Source organism: Sorex araneus, chromosome 3, assembly GCF_027595985.1.
Source record: "Sorex araneus isolate mSorAra2 chromosome 3, mSorAra2.pri, whole genome shotgun sequence".
In the NCBI taxonomy this organism is placed as follows: Eukaryota; Metazoa; Chordata; class Mammalia; order Eulipotyphla; family Soricidae; genus Sorex; species Sorex araneus.
In genome coordinates this window covers 85,349,768-85,368,358 of record NC_073304.1, presented here as the reverse complement: position 1 = coordinate 85,368,358, position 18,591 = coordinate 85,349,768, and the positions used below count along the sequence as shown (strand labels likewise).

Genomic DNA, 18,591 nt, shown 5'->3' with positions numbered 1-18,591 from the left:
CTATCTCAGCTTGGAGAATAACTTGTACTAAAATTTTGCATAGAATAAAAAGAACTAGCAAATGAAAATTCCTAATCAGATAACTTTTTGCTTTGCTAGTGATTCTGTACTATGGATGCCTCCAGTTGTACTTTCATTATTCGGAACTATGATATACTTTGAATGTTTATATTCTTCATTAATACATTCTCTAGTTAGCTAAAGATTCAGGAAACCCAGTGGGTATGATTGACAAAGAGAAGAAAAGACTGATTGAACTTCTGAAGGACTTCGATGATAAAGATTCAGGCCTGTCCAGTTCTGAAGTATGTAAACTTATATTTAATGATCTCTATGTTTCTTGACTTTTATTTTTAATCACATTATTGATCCCTTTGCACACAAATTTATAGTTACCTTATGAGAATGCGAGTTAAGTTTTTAAAGTCATTCTGCTGCTTAGTTTTGGCTTTTGGAGTGTAGGCATGTGCCTACATGCCTGCCCATCTTGGGCCACTCTTCTCATCAGCTGTAGTTTAAAGTGAAGAACTGTGTTGTTGCATAGATTGAGATGGGATTAAAACTATTTCCCCTGGAAGCCTCTCTAACCATTTTGTCACCCTGTTCGTTTCTTCCTACAAAGATGTATGAGCCCTCAGTGGCTCCCAGGTGTCCTAGGTGTCCTGGGCTTACTAGCATTCCATACCTTGTTTTGTGTGTTGATTCTTCCTGTTAAGGGGCTGAGGACTTTTTTATTTTTGGCATTTTGGCCACACCCTTCAGGGTGTTCAAGATCTTGCTCCTAGATCTGCACTCAGGGATCACTCTTGGCTGGGGTGTGGGACCCTATGGGATTTCAGGATCAAACTTGGGTTGGCCAAGTGCAAGGCAACTGCCCTACCCACCATACCCTCACTCTAGCCAGAGGGCCTGAGAATTTCTTGGGGGGAAGAAACTTGTGAAGCTCATACTGAGGTACCATCACCCAGTGTCATGCCTACACATAGCAGAGATTTTTGAATAAATATTAAGTTCATGGTGAAACTAATAAACTTAATTGAATAAGGAGTTAGATAACCAGTTAAGCTCACAAAACCCACTCAGTATATAGACTTTATGTCCCTCTATCCCCCAGGGGAAATACTAGAGAATACCACACCCATTATAGGGCAGAGCTAGTTTCTTCTTATTCAATATCACAAACCACTTCTCAAAGTGGGGAAAGGAGCATGTTATGTATGAGAACCACACTGCAAGGCTAAGTGGTATATGCTGTGGAGAAAATCTCACATTACTATAAGAAGATGCTCTACACAGGGTTGGAAGATAATGGAACCAGACCCTAATTTTTTTCTTTCATTCTTCCAGTGATGATTCTGTGTTCATATTTCTGTTTGTTGGTCTGACTGTTTTAGGGAAGTTCTGAACATTGATGTAGCGAAAAGTTTTAGAGAAAATGTATCATGGGAATGACCTGGCAAACATTCTTTTCTCTTAGGGTGATCAGTCATCCAACGGGCTGGTCCCAGGAGAAGGGTACACGCTTGAAGGTCCCCAGCACCAGCAGCTTGCTGAAATTGACACCAAACTCCAAGAACTCACCGTGTCTTTTCCCCCAAGATCTGAAAATCAGAATGATCAGGTAGGTCTAATTCGGGTGGATGGAATGTTCAGGTTTTTGTGTACTTAAGCTTGTTCACGTAGATTTGTGAGCAGCCATCTTCTTGTGAACTAAAGAATTTTCTTCCCAGCTGCTTTTGCCATAGCTATAGCTACAGGGAGGGAGATCTCGTAATAATGTGTACTTTTCTTTAGTGACTTCTACTTCTTGTTCATTTTTCTTTCAGTTGATAATGTTGGTAGGGTGGGGGAGCTGAGGAAATGTCTATTATGTATTTATTATTTAAGCTAATTCTTGGTCTCTGGCGGGAGAGAGGATAGGGAAAGCAGGCAATGGACAGAACACTCATCAGCCCTTTGGGAATCTTGTTACTCTATTTCTCGGATTCCAGGTATTGGCCATGGCACCCACTCCTGGTTACTTTGACATCAGTCACACTCTTGTTGATGACTTCTACCCTGTGAAGATTTTGAAGTGAATCATCCCTTTCCCAAAAGTTCCCTCAAGTAGCTTGTTGTAATGAAGAAAGACAGAAGGCTAAAGAAAGAAATAGACTAATACCCAGCTCCCTTAATTTTAGTCCCCTCATGGGGTCAAGTTTGGGGTGAGATGGTAGTTTTTTTTGTTGCTTTTTTGGTCACACCTGGTGATGCACAGGGGCTACTCCTGGCTTTGCACTCAGGAATTACCCTTGGCGGTGCTCAGGGGACCATATGGGATGCTGGGAATCGAACCCGGGTCGACCGCGTGCATGGCAAATGCCCTACCCACTGCACTATTGCTCTAACCCCGGGGATGGTAGTTTTTGCTGAGGAGAAAATTGCTTTTATTATTCTATGAATTGCCTGCCAGTTCTCTAACAAATTTATTTATAATTTAAAAAATTATAATAACATCATGGTTTACCAAGTTGTTCATAATACAGTTGTTTCAGGCCCTGAATGTCCCTTCATCACTGTGACCACCAGTGTGACCTTCTCTCAACCAGTTTCCCTCCACAGCCTGCTCCCTTGCAGGCACAAACAGATTTACTTCAGGTTGCTTGTTACAACACAAAGGCAAATGGAATTTTCAATAGATTGATAGTAGTCAATTTGTATTAATTGTTATATCTTACAATGATGTTACTAAAGTCACTGCCTGAGGTTCTGCTGTGCTAGTGAGTGCTAGGTTGAGCCTTCTGTGTTTCTGTTGAGGATCACTGAAGTTGGTGGTCCTTATGTTTTGCTTTGATCCTACCAGGCTGACAATACTATGAAATTTTGAGGTGTTGTGGCTCTGCAGTCTAAGAGCTATGGATCTGGAACAGTTTGATGACTTGGCAGTTTGATGAAGTTCTCATGTCATTGAGTCGTTTTTTATGTCGGAGGGTGTCAGGTGTGGATACGGCTTGCTGTGCCTTCGGTCAGAAAGATGAACTTGCCCGCTCCCATTCTGAGAAGACCCCAGAGTTCTCAGCCTGGATCAGGTTGCCTAGGACGATTTGATGGTGTTATATTGTTTCGGAGACCTGACACTGGGCTATTTCTCTATGGGCAAGATAGCAGATCTCTCTAACAAATGTAATCAAATAATTTTCTCTATAATCTCAGATGCACGTGATTTTTCTTTTTTTTTTTCCCATCCTCCCTCACGTGATTTTTCTTGATTCTTAAATTAGAAAAAAAATCTGTAGCCTAAGGCAACACTTCTGTTTTCTCTAGGCCATTTAATAAAGGTTAGGCATCCAGCTTTGGGCCACCTGACACTGCCCTCAGAGAAAGGAACTGCATTAAGATGTTCCAGAGAACTCTGTCACTGACAAATCCTTTCTGTGTTCCTCTCAGCTTCTTTAAGTTATGTTTCTAAAGGTCAACTTCAGCTCTGAGCTCTAAGTTCTTTATGTAGCAGTGATGGATGGTAGGACAGCAAAGCGTCAGTGTCTGGACTGGCATCAGAGTTCTGGATTGGCACCTGAATGAGAATGTCTGCCCTCATCCAATATATCCTAAGGCTTTGATATGAATTATGTTACTAGCTTATGTTTAGCTTATATTAACTGCATGCCATTTTCCAAAAGGAAGAGGTCAAGATGGGCAAGTGGAGGGTAAAATTGTTTGCTGATAGTCTTTGTTCTTTTTGTATTGCATCCAATTTGGTTGTTATTATTTAAATTAAAAAATCTACATACTTTTTTTTTTTTGAGGCATCCAAGTGGTGCTCAGTGTGCCTGGGGGGTCATTCCCAGTGATTCTCTGCCCACTGCCCACTGGTCAGTATGCTGTGCTGCTCACACCCCCGTGCTTGGGACCACCAGGACCACTCCAGCTGTGCTCAGGGGCCTTCAGGGCCATATCTGGTAAGGCTTGGGAGGCCACGTGGTGCTGAGGATTTAACCAAGTTTTGGCACATGCTAGGCACACCCCCTTTCTTTAAAAATAGAATCACTGTGAGCAACACTTACAAAGCTTTCATGTTTGAGTTTCAGTCATACAATTGTCGAACACCCATCCCTCCACCAGTGCACATTTTCCACCACCAATGTCCCCCATATCCCACCCCCTCCCAATACCCCTCCCCCTGTCTCAGTGGCAGAAAATTTCCCTCCTCTCTCTCTACTTTTCAACATTATGGTTTGCAATACAGATACTGAGAGGCTATCACATTTGGTCGTTTATCTATTTTCAACTAGGCATATTCTTACTGCTGCTCTAATTGTGGTTGTTATTATTACTGGTAGTTTGCAAGGGTAGCTGAGATCTGGAAATGTAAATGATGGTTCCAGGGACAGGAAATATCTTTTTTTCCTGGCTCCCAAGTGTTAGTATTGAAAGAGACTAATAATTTAAAGTTGGGTTTAGCCGTTAGAACTTCAAATAAAGTATGAGTCTGATCAGGTTCTGTCAGCAATATTTAAGTCATATTTTCCAAGTTTACATTTATGACTCATAACAGATTCAATAAGTAATAACAGGGAACACTAAGTTTATGACTCATAACAGATTTAATAAGTAATAACAGGGAACATGCTGAATTTGCATATTTTTACACGAAACAGCATATATTTAGAAAAGAAAGAAATGCATTTTGGGACTCCCATTAGATAAGGAAGTAGAAATATAAAAATCATAGTTACGGAAAAGAAATAATGAATAGTTTTTGCAAACAAAAAAGGATATCTTTTGAGCTTTTGTTCAATTTCCTCTTGGCATTTCCTCACTTCTAACCAAGACCAGCATTGTACATTGAGCTCTCAAGCCAGAAATGCTAACATGGCAATTTACTTGACGGATATTATTTTTGGATAGGATTTCTTCTTGAATAAATACACTGCAAAGCATCTTGGATAAACACTGAGTATCTATTCAGTTGATGAATAGGCTCCAATCTGTTGCTGAACCACAAATATTCATAGTGCACATTCACGTTATTTTTATTTTTAACCCTTCTGCAAACCATTAACTCACCAATAATTTTTCTCCATGCTCCTCAAGCAAGAATGTCTTTTATGTGGAATATAAATGTCTGTTTTTCAACAATCAATTAAACAGATATCAATCAAGTGCTCACTCTGTGCAGGAAATTGCAGAAGACTTACACATGAGTATCATAAATACAAAACTCTGGAATTGAAAAGTCTCTTCAAATTTTGGTTTCTCTTCTTACTACTTTTGTGGAAGAGGGAAGGAAATCAGAAACATTCTATACTTAAGTTCCCTCATCAACCCAGCAGCAACCATAATATTTTTCTGTAGGTTTTTTTTTTTTTTAAGAATGAGGTAAGCTAATAAAGGTCTGAGTATAGTGGCTGGCTTAGAACTTAAACAGTGATGTTAAAACAGTAATCATAACAACAAACGACTCAAAGGCCTTATTTCTTCTTTTTTTTTTATTAATGAATCACTTTGAGGTGCATGGTGAGTTGCAGGCTTACAAACTTTCATGCTTGTGTTTCAGTCATACAATAATCGAGTACCCATCCCTCCACCAGTGCCCATTTTCTACCACCAATGGTTCCAGCATCCCTCCCACCACCCCCACCCCGTCCCCTCCACCCTGCCCGCCTCTGTGGTGGGGCATTACCTTTTACTACCTCTCTCCTTTTGGGTGTTGTGGTTTGCAATAGAGGTATTGAGCGTCCATCATGTTTGGTCTATAGTCTACTTTTGGCACGCATCTTTCAACCCGAATGGGTCCCCCCAACATCCTTTACTTGGTGTTCCCTACTCTATCTGAGCTGCCTTTTCCTCCAGCATGTGAGGCCGGTTTCCAAGCCGTGGAGTAGACCTCCTGGTTCTTATCTCTACTATTCTTGGGTGTTAGTCTCCCATTCTGTTCCTGTATATTCCACAGATGAGTGCAATCTTTCTATGCCTGTCCCTCTCTTTCCGACTCATTTCACTTAACATATTTTCCATGTTGATCCACTTATATGCAAATTTCATGACTTCATCTTTTCTAATAGCTGCATAGTATTCCATAGTGTAGATGTACCAAAGTTTCTTTAACCAGTCATCTGTTCTTGGGCACTTGGGTTTTTTCCAGATTTTGGCTATTGTTAACAGTGCAGCAATGAACATACAAGTGCAGATGCCATTTCGACTATACTCTTGCCTCTCCGGGATATTCCCAGGAGTGGTATTGCTGGGTCAAATGGGAGCTCAATTTCTAATTTTTTGAGAATAGTCCATACTGTTTTCCAAAGTGCTGAACCAGACGGCATTCCCACCAGCAGTGAAGGAGAGTCCCTTTCTCCCCACATCCGTCAAAGGCCTTATTTCTATGAGCAGCACAGAATAGGCCTAAATAGCTGTGGAGTGAGACAACATAGGGAAAACACCAGGAGAGCATTATGCTGTGGTGGCTTCGAGAAGTGAGAGAAAACACATCCAGAGAATTAAAAGAAAGTTCATTTGTGTAAGTGAGGAACAGGGAAAAGCAACCAAAGAACACAGCCGAAATGGCCAGAGGCCCAGGAGAAGACGGAAAGATTTCATTAGATTGAAACTGATGAGTTTCCCTTCCAGGTGGGTTTCTTTTAACCCACATGGGTTTGTTTGTTTGTTTGTTTAAGCCAATATTTCAAAATTGGGGGAATTCATTCAATCCAAATTTCTAATTTCTCTTAAAAAGTGAGGGAATATGGCAACTTGAGAACTGAATCCATGCTTGACAGTTAGACTATTTCAAGTGGAGTAAATTCTTCCTTTTACTACGAAGTCTGCCACTTAGTGCTGCACTGCATTTAGAATGAAGCCGACCTCAACCCCTGCACTGGATATCACAGTGCTTTGAATGCTGCTTATTTCATGGAAGATGTGATGGTGGTTGATGCCCAGTATCCGGTTAATGTGTGATTTCACCTGTGTGTGACCCTGGAGCAGCATGTAGGTTATTGAAGGGTAAGATGTAAACATGGACCAGCCAAAGCTACATATAGCAAATACCTACATGGTACTGATCTTAAAAGTGTACTTGCTCGTGAGACCAGGAAAAAAGACAGGCATTCTGAAGTCACATTTAAAAAAAAATTCCCTTAGAGTTTTAAAAAGTTGATCAAGAAACCATATTACTCTGATTAAATTTGACAGTGATAAGTATAGGAGGTGAAGTTTGTAAACATGTAAGACTGTGATGATAAGTATACCCAAGGAACTCCAGAAATGTGGCTCAGAGATTGAGAACATATTGGTTGTTTATGAAAGGGGAAAATGAGAAATCTTTTTCTTATGAACATGCTAATTATGATTTTCTTATGTCGAAGATGCTTTGGCTCTTTGCGATAGTGTTTTTTAAAGCAGATTTAACTTTATGTATTTGATTTCCTTAGAGTAAAACAAAGCACGGGGTCACATTTGGAAGAAAGAATCACATATTACTGCTGGCATACCATGGCTATAATATAAATAATATCATGTGGTTGATGGCTTTTTCTTTTTTGGTTTTTACATCTGCTTTTTATTTTTTATTTCATCTTAGCGAAAGAGAACTAATTGAAGCAATTTTTTTCTTAAGATCTGTGGTTTAATTGTGCAAAACTTTCTTTATCCTATCCTAATCTTCCAACAAATCAGTTAGTTTGTTCCACATATTGTAAATCTTACCAGAAAATTGAGTGATGTTTATAATTTAGCTAACATATTTCTTATTTGTAGATATATCAGATTCCTATTTCTCTAGAAATATCTAAGATACAGGAGTTATGTAAGTGTTCAGTTGCTCAGTTTCTTAAATCCTTAGCAACTGGATTCAATAATAAATTCTATTCAGTTTGGCTTTTATAAAAATTGTAATTTATTCATCTCTCGTGCAATCAGTCTTACTAAATCTAGAATTCCAGTTCATGGTTAGATTTTTTTTTCCTGTATGGGGAGGATCTTCAGAAATGTTTCTTATTCACATGAGGAATTTCTTTGTTCTCAAACTAACAATTTTAATCAAATATAATGGTGTTCTTTAACTTATTTTCTTGTATTAAAATGTTGATTCAGTTTTACCCACTTTGGTTAAGATCAAGAGAAAAAAAAGAGCAGACAGTTGATTGAGGAAAATTCACTTATTTTCTTGCTAACATTGCTGGCAGCAGCAATGAACCATTTTGTTTTTTTCCTGTTTTAATATTAGCTAAAATTGAGGAAATATAAAACTGTTTTGATGTGTAATTCTGAAAGATGTTTTATTGCTGAGGCTGAGGATATGTACAACACCATTAATAACCATACGCCCAATGTCCTTATTACTTAATTCACTGGTTGAGGGCAGGAATTAAGAAATTAAAAAAAATTCCTCTGTGTGCATATTTATTTGCTACCGAAAATTGAAAGAGAACATTAGAATTGTCACTGCAATTCAAATTATGAAAACCAAGGTCTAGTTTAAGGACCCTGCTATATGCTTTGCCAAATTTCCTTATGGTTTCTATACATTTCTGCCATAAAATTGCAGTTGTACTTTTCTTCAAATTCCTGTGTTGAGTTGTATTTTTATTTCAGTCTTCTGTCATATATAGGCAATGCTTGAGATCTATTAGTTTTTCTTTGGGTCAAATGAAAGAACTATATCTGAACTATATTAAAATCATTTGAATGCAAGCTACATAACTTCCTTATAAGTTAGTGGAATCAAGTTAAAAGAGAAGGAAATACTAAGAAAAATACATCATAGAAGATATATCATGAGTTTCTGAAACTAAGTCGGTGGGCACTTAGAAAGCTTTCACAAGCTGCTGTATAAATATTCCAATATTATTATGAAAAAGAACAGTATGATGAGAATAGTCTATGACTAGATTCATTCTTTGTTTTCATTTTCTCCATGTTGGCCTTCTCCTCAGGAAACTATGAGATAGGTGATAGTGACAGCCTTCCTGAAATCTTTGTATTTTTGATTCAGTCTCCATTTCCTTCTGACATGGATTTTTTAAAAATTGAATCATCCTTTTGGAAAACAATATGGACGATTCTCAAAAAATTAGAAATTGAGCTTCCATTTGATCCAGCAATAACAATTCTGGGAATATATCCTGGAGAAACAAAAAAGTATAGTCAAAATGACATCTGCACTTATATGTTCATCGCGGCACTGTTTACAATAACCAGAATCTGAAAAAAACCCGAGTGCCCGAGAATAGATGACTGGTTAAAGAAACTTTGGTACATCTATACAATGGAATACTATGCAGCTGTTAGAAAAGGTGAAGTATGAACTTTGCATATAAGTGGATCAACATGGGAAGTATCTTGCTAAGTGAAATGAGCCAGAAAGAGAGGGACAGGCATAGAAAGATTGCACTCACCTGTGGAATAAACAGGTGTAGGAATAAACAGGATGTAAGTCTCCTACTCTGTAAAATAACAGAGTAGGAGACTTACATCCAAGAATAGTAGTATATAATTCCAGGAGGTTGGCTCCATAGCTTGGAAGCGGGCTCACATGTTGGTGGAAAGTCATCCCAGATAGAGAAGGGAAAACCAAGTAAAATGTGATTGGAGATCCTGCTCGGGGAGGGAGATGCGTGCTGAAAGTAGACTAGAGACTGAACACGATGGTCACTCAATGCCCCTGTTGCAAACCACAACACCCAAAAGGAGAGAGAAAGAGAACAAATTGGAATGCCCTGCCACAGAGGCGGGGTGAGGTGGGGGGATGGGATCGGGGGGTGGGAGGGATACTGGGTTCATTGGTGGTGGAGAATGGACACTGGTGGAGGGATGGGCTCTCGAACATTGCATGAGGGAAAAACAAGCACGAAAAGGTGTGAATCTGTAACTGTACCCTCACTGTGACTCACTAAAAAAATAAAAATAAAAAAAAATTAAAAAATAGTTAAAAAAATAAAAACATTGCTTAGGTATGTGAAAAAAAAATCGAATAACCATGAGATATACAGTTACAAAGTTGTTCATGATTGAATTTCAGTCATACAATGTTCCAACACTTATCCCTTCACCAGGGCTCATTTCCCACAACCAATGCCCCCAGTTTCCCTTCTGCCTGCCTCCCCGCTCAGCCTGCCTTGATGGCAGACACTTTTTAATCTCTCCCTCTCTCTCTTACTCTCTCCCTCTTTCTCCCTCCCTCCTTTTCCTTTTAGGCTGTGGTTTGCAATATTGTTACTGAAAGGGTATCATGAATATCAGTTTACCCCCTTTTGACATTCGATTTTTGCCCAGAGTGATCATTTTCAGCTATCATTGTCTTAGTGGTCCCTTCTCTGTCCTAACTGCCCTCCACCTCTCCCTTTGTGGCAAGATTTTTACCATGGCCCCTTGTTTATGTCCCCTTGGCCCTTGTTTCTGTCTTTGGGTATTATTCACAAACTACGTATTTTGCACTAAACATCCCACAAATGCGTGCAATCATTCTGTGTTTATCCCTCTCTCTTTTTAATCTACACCATGGAACACTAAGCAGATGTTGGGAAAAATGGAGTCATGAAATTTGCTGATACACGAATGGACATGGAGCGTGCTGAGTGAAATCTGCCGTTGTCCTTGAGAAACTTGATGGTGACATTGGCATTTACGGTGTTTTTAGACTATCCTTCTCTCAGTGCTCATGAGCACCCTCAGTGTCCCTTCTCCCCTCCTCATACAGCAGATGTATTCACCTACATCTACACCAGAGTGAACTGCCTTACTTAGTCCTCCTCTGGGGTGAATACTCTGGCAGAGAGGGAGGAAGGGAACTTGGCTTGGCAAGGGTTGAAAGTTAGATAACTATTTTTTTTTTTGCAGTCCCATGGACTGAATTCAAGGCTTCACATATGTGAGGTGAGTACACTGGTGCTGAGCCACACCACTGGCTTATTAAGGTTTTCTTAGTGAACCTTCTGGTTTTGGTCGAGAGGCAACGAATTTTCCCAGAAATTTTCTTCAATAGACATTAGAGAATATTCATCAAAGATTCTTTTTTTTTTTAAATTTATTTATTTTTAATTAGAGAATCACCGTGAGGGTACAGTTACAGATTTATATACTTTTGTGCTTATACTTCCCTCATACAAAGTTTGGGAACCCATCCCTTCACCAGTGCCCATTCTCCACCACCCGTAAACCCAGTGTCCCTCCCACCCTCCCCAATCCTATCTCCCCCCCACCCCACCCTGCCACTGTGGCAAGGCATTCCCTTCTGTTTTCTCTCTCTAATTAGCTGTTGTGGTTTGCAATAAAGGTGTTGAGTGGCCGCTGTGCTCAGTCTCTAGCCCTCATTCAGCCCGCAACTCCCTTCCCCCACATGGCCTTCGACTACAATGTAGTTGGTGATCGCTTCTCTGAGTTGACCTTTCCCCGGAACGTGAGGCCAGCCTCGAAGCCATGGAGTCAACCTCCTGGTACTTATTTCTACAGTTCTTGGGTGTTAGTCTCCCACTCTGTTATTCTATATACCATAGATGAGTGCAATCTTTCTATGTCTGTCTCTCTCTTTCTGACTCATTTCACTCAGCATGAAACTTTTCATGCCCATCCACTTGACTACAAAATTCTTGACCTCCTTTTTTCTAACAGCTGCATAGTATTCCATTGTATAGATGTACCAAAGTTTCCTCAACCAGTCATCCGTTCTGGGGCATTCGGGTTTTTTCCAGATTCTGGCTATTGTAAACAGTGCTGCGATGAACATACATGTGCAGATGTTGTTTCGATTGTACTTTTTTGCCTCTCTGGGATATATTCCCAGCAGTGGTATTGCTGGGTCAAATGGGAATTCAATATCTAATTTTTTGAGAGTCGTCCAAATTGTTTTCCAGAAGGGCTGAACCAGTTGGCATTCCCACCAGCAGTGAAGAAGGGTCCCTTTCTCCCCACATCCTCTCCAACAGCGGTTGCTTTTGTTCTTTTGGATGTGTGCCAGTCTCTGTGGTGTGAGGTGGTATCTCATGGTTGTTTTGATCTGCATCTCTCTGATGATTAGTGATGCAGAGCACTTTTTCATGTGCCTTTTGGCCATTCGTATTTCTTCCTTGGTAAAGTTTCTGTTCATTTCTTCGCCCCATTTTTTGATGGGGTTGGATGTTTTCTTCTTGTAGAGTTCAACCAGTGCTTTATATACCATTGATATCAACCCCTTATCTGATGGGTATTGTGTAAATATCCTTTCCCATTCTGTGGATAGTCTTTGGATTCTGGTCACTGTATCTCTTGCGGTGCAGAAGCTTTTTAGTTTAATGTAGTCCCATTTGTTGATCTCTGTTTTTACTAGATTGCTTAGTTCCGTGTCACCTTTGAAGATACCTTTATCTTCAATATCGTGGAGGGTTTCGCCGACCTTGTCTTCAATGTACCTTATGGTTTGTGGTCTAATGTTGAGGTCTTTAATCCATTTTGATCTGACTTTTGTGCATGGTGTCAGGTCAAGGTCTAAACCCATTTTTTTGCATGTGGTTGTCCAGTTGTGCCAGCACCATTTGTTAAAGAGGCTTTCCTTGCTCCACTTCACATCTCTTGCTCCCTTATCAAAGATTAGATGATCATACATTTGGGGTTGTGTGTAGGGATATTCCACCCTGTTCCATTGGTCTACGGCTCCGCCTTTGTTCCAGTACCATGCTGTTTTAATTGTTACTGCTTTGTAGTAAAGTTTGAGGTTGGGGATGGTGATGCCTCCCATCATCTTTTTCCCAAGAATTGTTTTAGCTATCCTTGGACGTTTGTTATTCCATATGAATTTTAGGATTGCTTGATCCATTTCTTTGAAGAATGTCATGGGTATACTTATAGGGATCGCATTGAATCTGTATAATGCTTTAGGGAGTATTGCCATTTTGACAACATTGATTCTCCCTATCCACGAGCAGGGTATATGTTTCCATTTCCTCATGTCCTCTTTGATTTCATGGAGTAGCGTTATGTAGTTTTCTTTGTAAAGGTCTTTTACTTCCTTGGTTAAGCTGATTCCGAGGTACCTGATTTTCTGGGGCTCATCAAAGATTCTTAACTAAGTTGGGTTAAGCTTTTTTGATGAGTCCATAGAAACTCTAGTTTCAGCTTAAAACTCCTAGATGTCTGGATTTGGTAAAGATGATGAAGATGATGCTCAAATTGCTACAACGTAGCCTAGAAAGTAGTAGATAGCCCAGAAAAAGGGAGGAAAAACCTAAACTCTACCAAATCATGGTGAGAGAAAGAACCTGGATGTGTATTTTTTTAAGTGAAGGCTAGGCACAAGCAAGATGTCTTTTTGACCATCTGCTTATTTCTGAAGATTCTACAAGTAAACCCCCAAACATGGATTTCTGGGTTAAGTAATAAACAAGAAGTTACTTCGGAGTTTGTTGCCATTTAAGCAATTGTGCCAAACATTCCCAGTTAAGTCTGGGGAATTCTTCTTGTCACGGTTGTTTTACAGATGGCTTTGAAGTTTATATTCATATTTTTTCCTTTGTTCAGTCTTTTATGTAATCAAGGTTTCTTTTATTTCATGACAGTATTCCAACATGATAAAAAAAATCTGGTTGATTTTCCCCAACCTTCATTAATGCCAGGCAAATGATGTATCTGATGACAGGAACATGCAGTAGACTGTGGGTGAGGAGAACCTTAGCCTAAAAGTGTAGAGCAAACTGACATTGCTTGGGAAGATTTATATTTTTCTGATCCTTATTTGCATATCAGATAACTTATGAAGCTGAGTAATTTCCTCTGTATTTGGCTTTTGGAAATAAATTTATTTAACTTCAAAGGCCTTTCTTGGCTCAGTCAACACCACAGATAGTTTTCTAAGAATGAACTTGGAATCTGTTGGCCATCAATTAGTTAAACCAACAAATACTGATGGACCTTGGAGACAGCTCTCTTTTTCTGGCTCCTTTCACATTTTGCACATATTGTGGAGATCTTTGGCTGAACTGGATCATAATATTTTCCCTGAGTGAAAGCATTGGTATATAATTCGCTAATACAGAAATAATATGAATAGTTAGAGAATCTCCTTAGATGTTTCTACTATAGACATCTTTCTACCATAGATTATGAGAAGACAAAGTATGAGAACTAGGGGCAAGAGCGATAGTATAGAGGGTAGAACACTTGCTTTATTATTATTATTATTTTTGGGGGATCACACCTGGTGATGTACAGGGGTAACTCCTGGCTCATGCACTCAGGAATTACTCCTGGCAGTGCTCGGGGGACCATATGGGATGCTGGGAATCGAACCGGGTCGGCCGCGTGTAAGGCAAACACCCCACCTGCTGTGCTGTCACTCCAGCCCCTAGAACACTTGCTTTGCATGAGGGTGACCCAGATTTAATCCCTGGAACCACATACAGTTCCTCGAACTCCACCAGGAGTGACCTCTGAGTGCAGTGCCAGGAATAACCCCTGAGCACCACAAGGTGTGACACCTGTCCTCTCCCCTCTGCAAATGAAAACTTAGCAAAACAAAACCAAAACCAAAAACCAAAATTTTGTGAGAATTGAACTTCTCCTGGCCCTGCAAAGCTTTTCAAATAAGTCACAGGGTGACTTTGTCACAAAGGTGACCTTTCCTGCTTTCATCACATAATATTCAAATATTTGAGTAAACCTATGAGGGATGGTGACTGAGCATGAATGTTATGTAGTTTTGGTTTAACTAAAAAAATTACAGACTCATGAGCTATTAGATTTGAAATAAGCCTTCTTAGAAGAACTCAGAACCTAGAAAAAAGTAGTATGGGCCTGAGATATGGACCGGGGAAGAAATGGCTCAAGTAATCTGAAGTGTGTTCCCCAGCACTGTATGACTCTGTGGGTACCGACTGAGTAGCCTTGGTGACCTCCAAATACCTTTTGGTGTGGATCCTCTTTAAAAAAGTACACAGCTGGTTTTATAGGCAGCACTGGGGCTAAAATCTTCTTTCAGAAGAGTAATTTTGGGTACAGAGAGTCACAGGATCAGAGTTGACTAAAAATAGTCAACTTGATAAAATAAACCTTTTTGTTTCCTTAAAAATAATAATTTTCTGTCTCTGGAATGGATATTTATTGCCAGAAAATTCAGGAAATGTAATAGAAAATTCAGGATTAACATAGAAGAAAATAATAAAGATTCATCCCCTCTCTTTGCCATCAATGTAATCACTTAGCTTATTTTCCCGGTCTGTGTATACACATACACAATATTAGTTACAATTCAGGGAAAGAAACAGAATACAGTCTCAGCTGGGATTTTGAAGATAAGAAAATAAAGAGGCACTGTTTATACATTTAAAGGAACCCGTAAGGGGCTTGGGACAGCTAGGGACTAGCTGTGGGCAGGGAGAATAAACAATGTGTAGGAGCTTCAGGAGGGCCGGAGCTGTGGTTTACGCAGAGGTCATCCAAAGTTGTATCATACAGGCTGTGGGCAGATGATTGGCCAGTCCTTCCATGAGAACATGAGCTGTCAGTTATTTTCTTTATCCTTGACAACTGGATGAAAGATGGAATCTCAACTCTGTTAGGAGGCGACTCTGCTTATACTACACAGGCCCTGGCGGCCCTTCCCAGCTCCCTGCCCTTTCGGGGTCCTGGCTGTCACGCCCACGAACTGCCTCCAGGTGCCATTTAAGTGCATTAATGGCCATGATCCAGGGATTCACAAATAAATCTCAAAATCCAGCAGCTCGCTGCAGGGATGGCTCCAGATCCCAATTATTTAAATTTTTATGATCCCAGGAGCACGTGGCCTGGGATATCTCATTTTGTTTTTTGCATTTTGTTGAATGACTGTGATATAGACCCTTACAGACATCTTATACTATTTATAACAAGTAATACAAAATAAATGATCTAGCATGGCCTGTGGGGCAGGCTTGAGTGGTGGGGGTGAACTTCGAAATAATGGTGGTAGGATTGGTGTTGAAGTATTGAATGTAATTAATTACTGTGAACAACTTTATGAAAATAAAATTTAAAAATTATAAAAAAAACCCATGGCCCTGGGATGGGAGAAAATGGTGGAGAGTTGATGGGAGGTTGTACTTCACCGTAAGGGAAGGGACTCTTATGAGTGGACATGCAGCCTGCTGCATAGTGTCTCTGTCCCTGTACCTGTCTGACATGGACCTCTGCCAAACCTCTCACTGAATAAGGTGACAGGACACAACTCTGGAGGAAGAGAGGGAAAAAGGGAGAGAGAGAGAGTGAACAAAAGAGCACTGCTTTCTTTATCCTGTGCCAACCCCCCAGTTTATCACTGCAATGTTGTACATTTGGTTATATGCATAAAGCCATTATATGAATTTGCATACAAGGTTGAGTCCTACATTTAATTCTATTTTTTGGGGGGGTCTTATCTAGTGATACTCTGGGGCTACTCCTCCCTCAGAGCTTCAGGGTCACCTCTGATGATGCCTGAGACCCTCATGGGACTGGAGATTGAATCTGGGCCTCCAACAGATAAGGCATTTTATCCAGCTCAATGAACTGGACCCAGATGACTCTGAGTCACCTGATGTTGCCTGGGGACTCCAGGGCCACACCCGAGGGTGTCGGGGGACCAGGGTGCTGCATGCAAAGCATGGGTCTTAATTTCTGTAGTACCTCTCTCATTAAATTTTTATCTAATTATATTTTCATTGAAATGTGTAATCAGAGTACTGAGACCCAAGATTACAGCCTATTGACAAGTGTTTACACAGTTTCAGAATTATCGTTTGTATTCGGACGTGGTGCTCAGTGGTAATCTGGTAAGGATGAGAGAGCACATGGCCAGGCAAAGAGAAAAACTGGACGTCCCCAGGTGTGTCAGGAAGCACTGGAGAACGAACACCTGTCTGTGCTGGGCTTAGAAAGGGTGTAGGCCTCGCTGGGGAGTTGGAGGCAAGAGGCTTATCGTGATGGCAAACTAGCAGTAGTGCAGATTTCAGGGACTTTGTGTCTGAGAGGTGAGGTGGAAAAGACTGGCCCGGCCTGGACTCTGAAAAGGCGAGAACTTTGTACCTTACTCTGTGGCTTCTCCGAGAGGGGCAGAATGAACGGGAAATTAGTGGCTCTGGGACCAGCGAAAAGGCATGCTAGTGACTTTAGTCAGTCGTTCTCAGATGTTTGTGTTTACACAGTTTCAGAATTATTGTTGGCGTTCGGATATGGTGCTCAGTGGCAATCTGGTAAGGAGGAGAGAGCACATCCAGGGCTTCAGTCAGGTTGCTGGTCCCAGCCCTTGCCCACTGACTCAGAATCTCATGGTGGGGTCTGGGCACAGGGCGTATTCTCACAGGCCTTGTAGGCATGTCTGAGGTACACTGGAGTTCAAAAACTACAAATTCAAGTGAGTGAAGAGTCAGTGAGACAGAGCAAAGGGCTTGATTAAAGAGGTGTGGAAATGTAGAATGCTGCCTATTTCCAGTGACCATATTGTTTTTGACCCCCGGATTATTTCGAAAGATTATTCAAATGTACCTGAAAACATGGATTTCTGGGTTAAGGAATTAATAAGAAGTTACTTCACAGTTCCTTGCCTATAGGTAAGAAATGATAGAGGGTTTTTGAGGAAACTCCATAGCATTTCTCAAAATGGTTGTAACAATTTACATTCCCACCCACCGTGAGCAAAAGTTCCTTTTTCTTCACATCCCTCTCCAAGATTCTTGTTGCTTTTAACATTGACATTCTTGCTGATGTGAGATGATTTCTCTTTGTGGTCAAATTTGCATTTCCCTTTTGATCAGTCGTGATGAGCGTTTATTCGAATGCTTCTTGGTAATCTGTATGTCCTGTTTGGAGAAGTACTTATTCAAATTGTCTGCCCATTAAAAAAATTTTTTTTGGCAAAAAAAATTACATCTATCCTGATGTTCATAGCATACTTATTATAGATATAATATGGAAGGAACTGAAATGCCCATTGGAAGATGACTGGATAAAAAGATGTGGTACAGTGTGTGCTGGGATACTGTTTAGCTACAAAAGATGAAATGCTGTCATTTCCAACAAAATGGAAGGAGCTTGAGGGAATTGTGCAAAGTGAAATAAGGCAGAAGGAAAAAAAGACAACTACTGGGTAGTATCACCTTAGCATGCAATATAAAGATGTATAATCAATGAAGTAACAAAGAAAAACAAAGAAAAAAATTAGTATATATGGATAACAAAACTAAGGTTACCTGAGAGGGTATGGGGTGGGGATAGAGGGATGATAGTGGGGAAGATTTTGGCTTGAGAAACTTCAGAATGAGTTATCTATGGAAAGTTTTATTTTAAATAAAGGACTGCCTAAGAAATATCCCCTTCTATCACTTAGAAATAAAATCATGGGGCTGAAGCTATAGCACAGCGGGTAGGGCATTTGCCTTATATGCGGCCGACCCAGGTTGGATTCCCAGCATCCCACATGGACCCCTGAGCACCGCCAGGAGTAATTTCTGAGTGCAGAGCCAGGAGTAACCCTGTGCATCACTGGTTGTGACGCCCTCCCCCCCCCAAAAAAAAAAGAAATAAAGAAATAAAATCAGCTCCAAATAATATGGCCTTATTGATTCCAGTTTTGGTACAAACAGTGTGGTATTTTCACCATACAGTGTTTGTTCTTTTCAGAAAACACACCCAACT

General features: G+C 40.3%; 1 protein-coding gene across 1 annotated transcript in view; it reads left to right on the top strand.

The window, feature by feature from the left end:
• Positions 1 to 18,591, top strand: part of FSIP1 (fibrous sheath interacting protein 1) — a 215,763-nt gene that overhangs the window by 45,742 nt on the left and 151,430 nt on the right. Inside the window, exons 8-9 of the mRNA XM_055130727.1 lie at positions 195 to 305; positions 1,478 to 1,621. Coding sequence (XP_054986702.1) covers positions 195 to 305; positions 1,478 to 1,621 — 255 coding nt within the window. The remainder of the gene's footprint in view (positions 1 to 194; positions 306 to 1,477; positions 1,622 to 18,591) is intronic.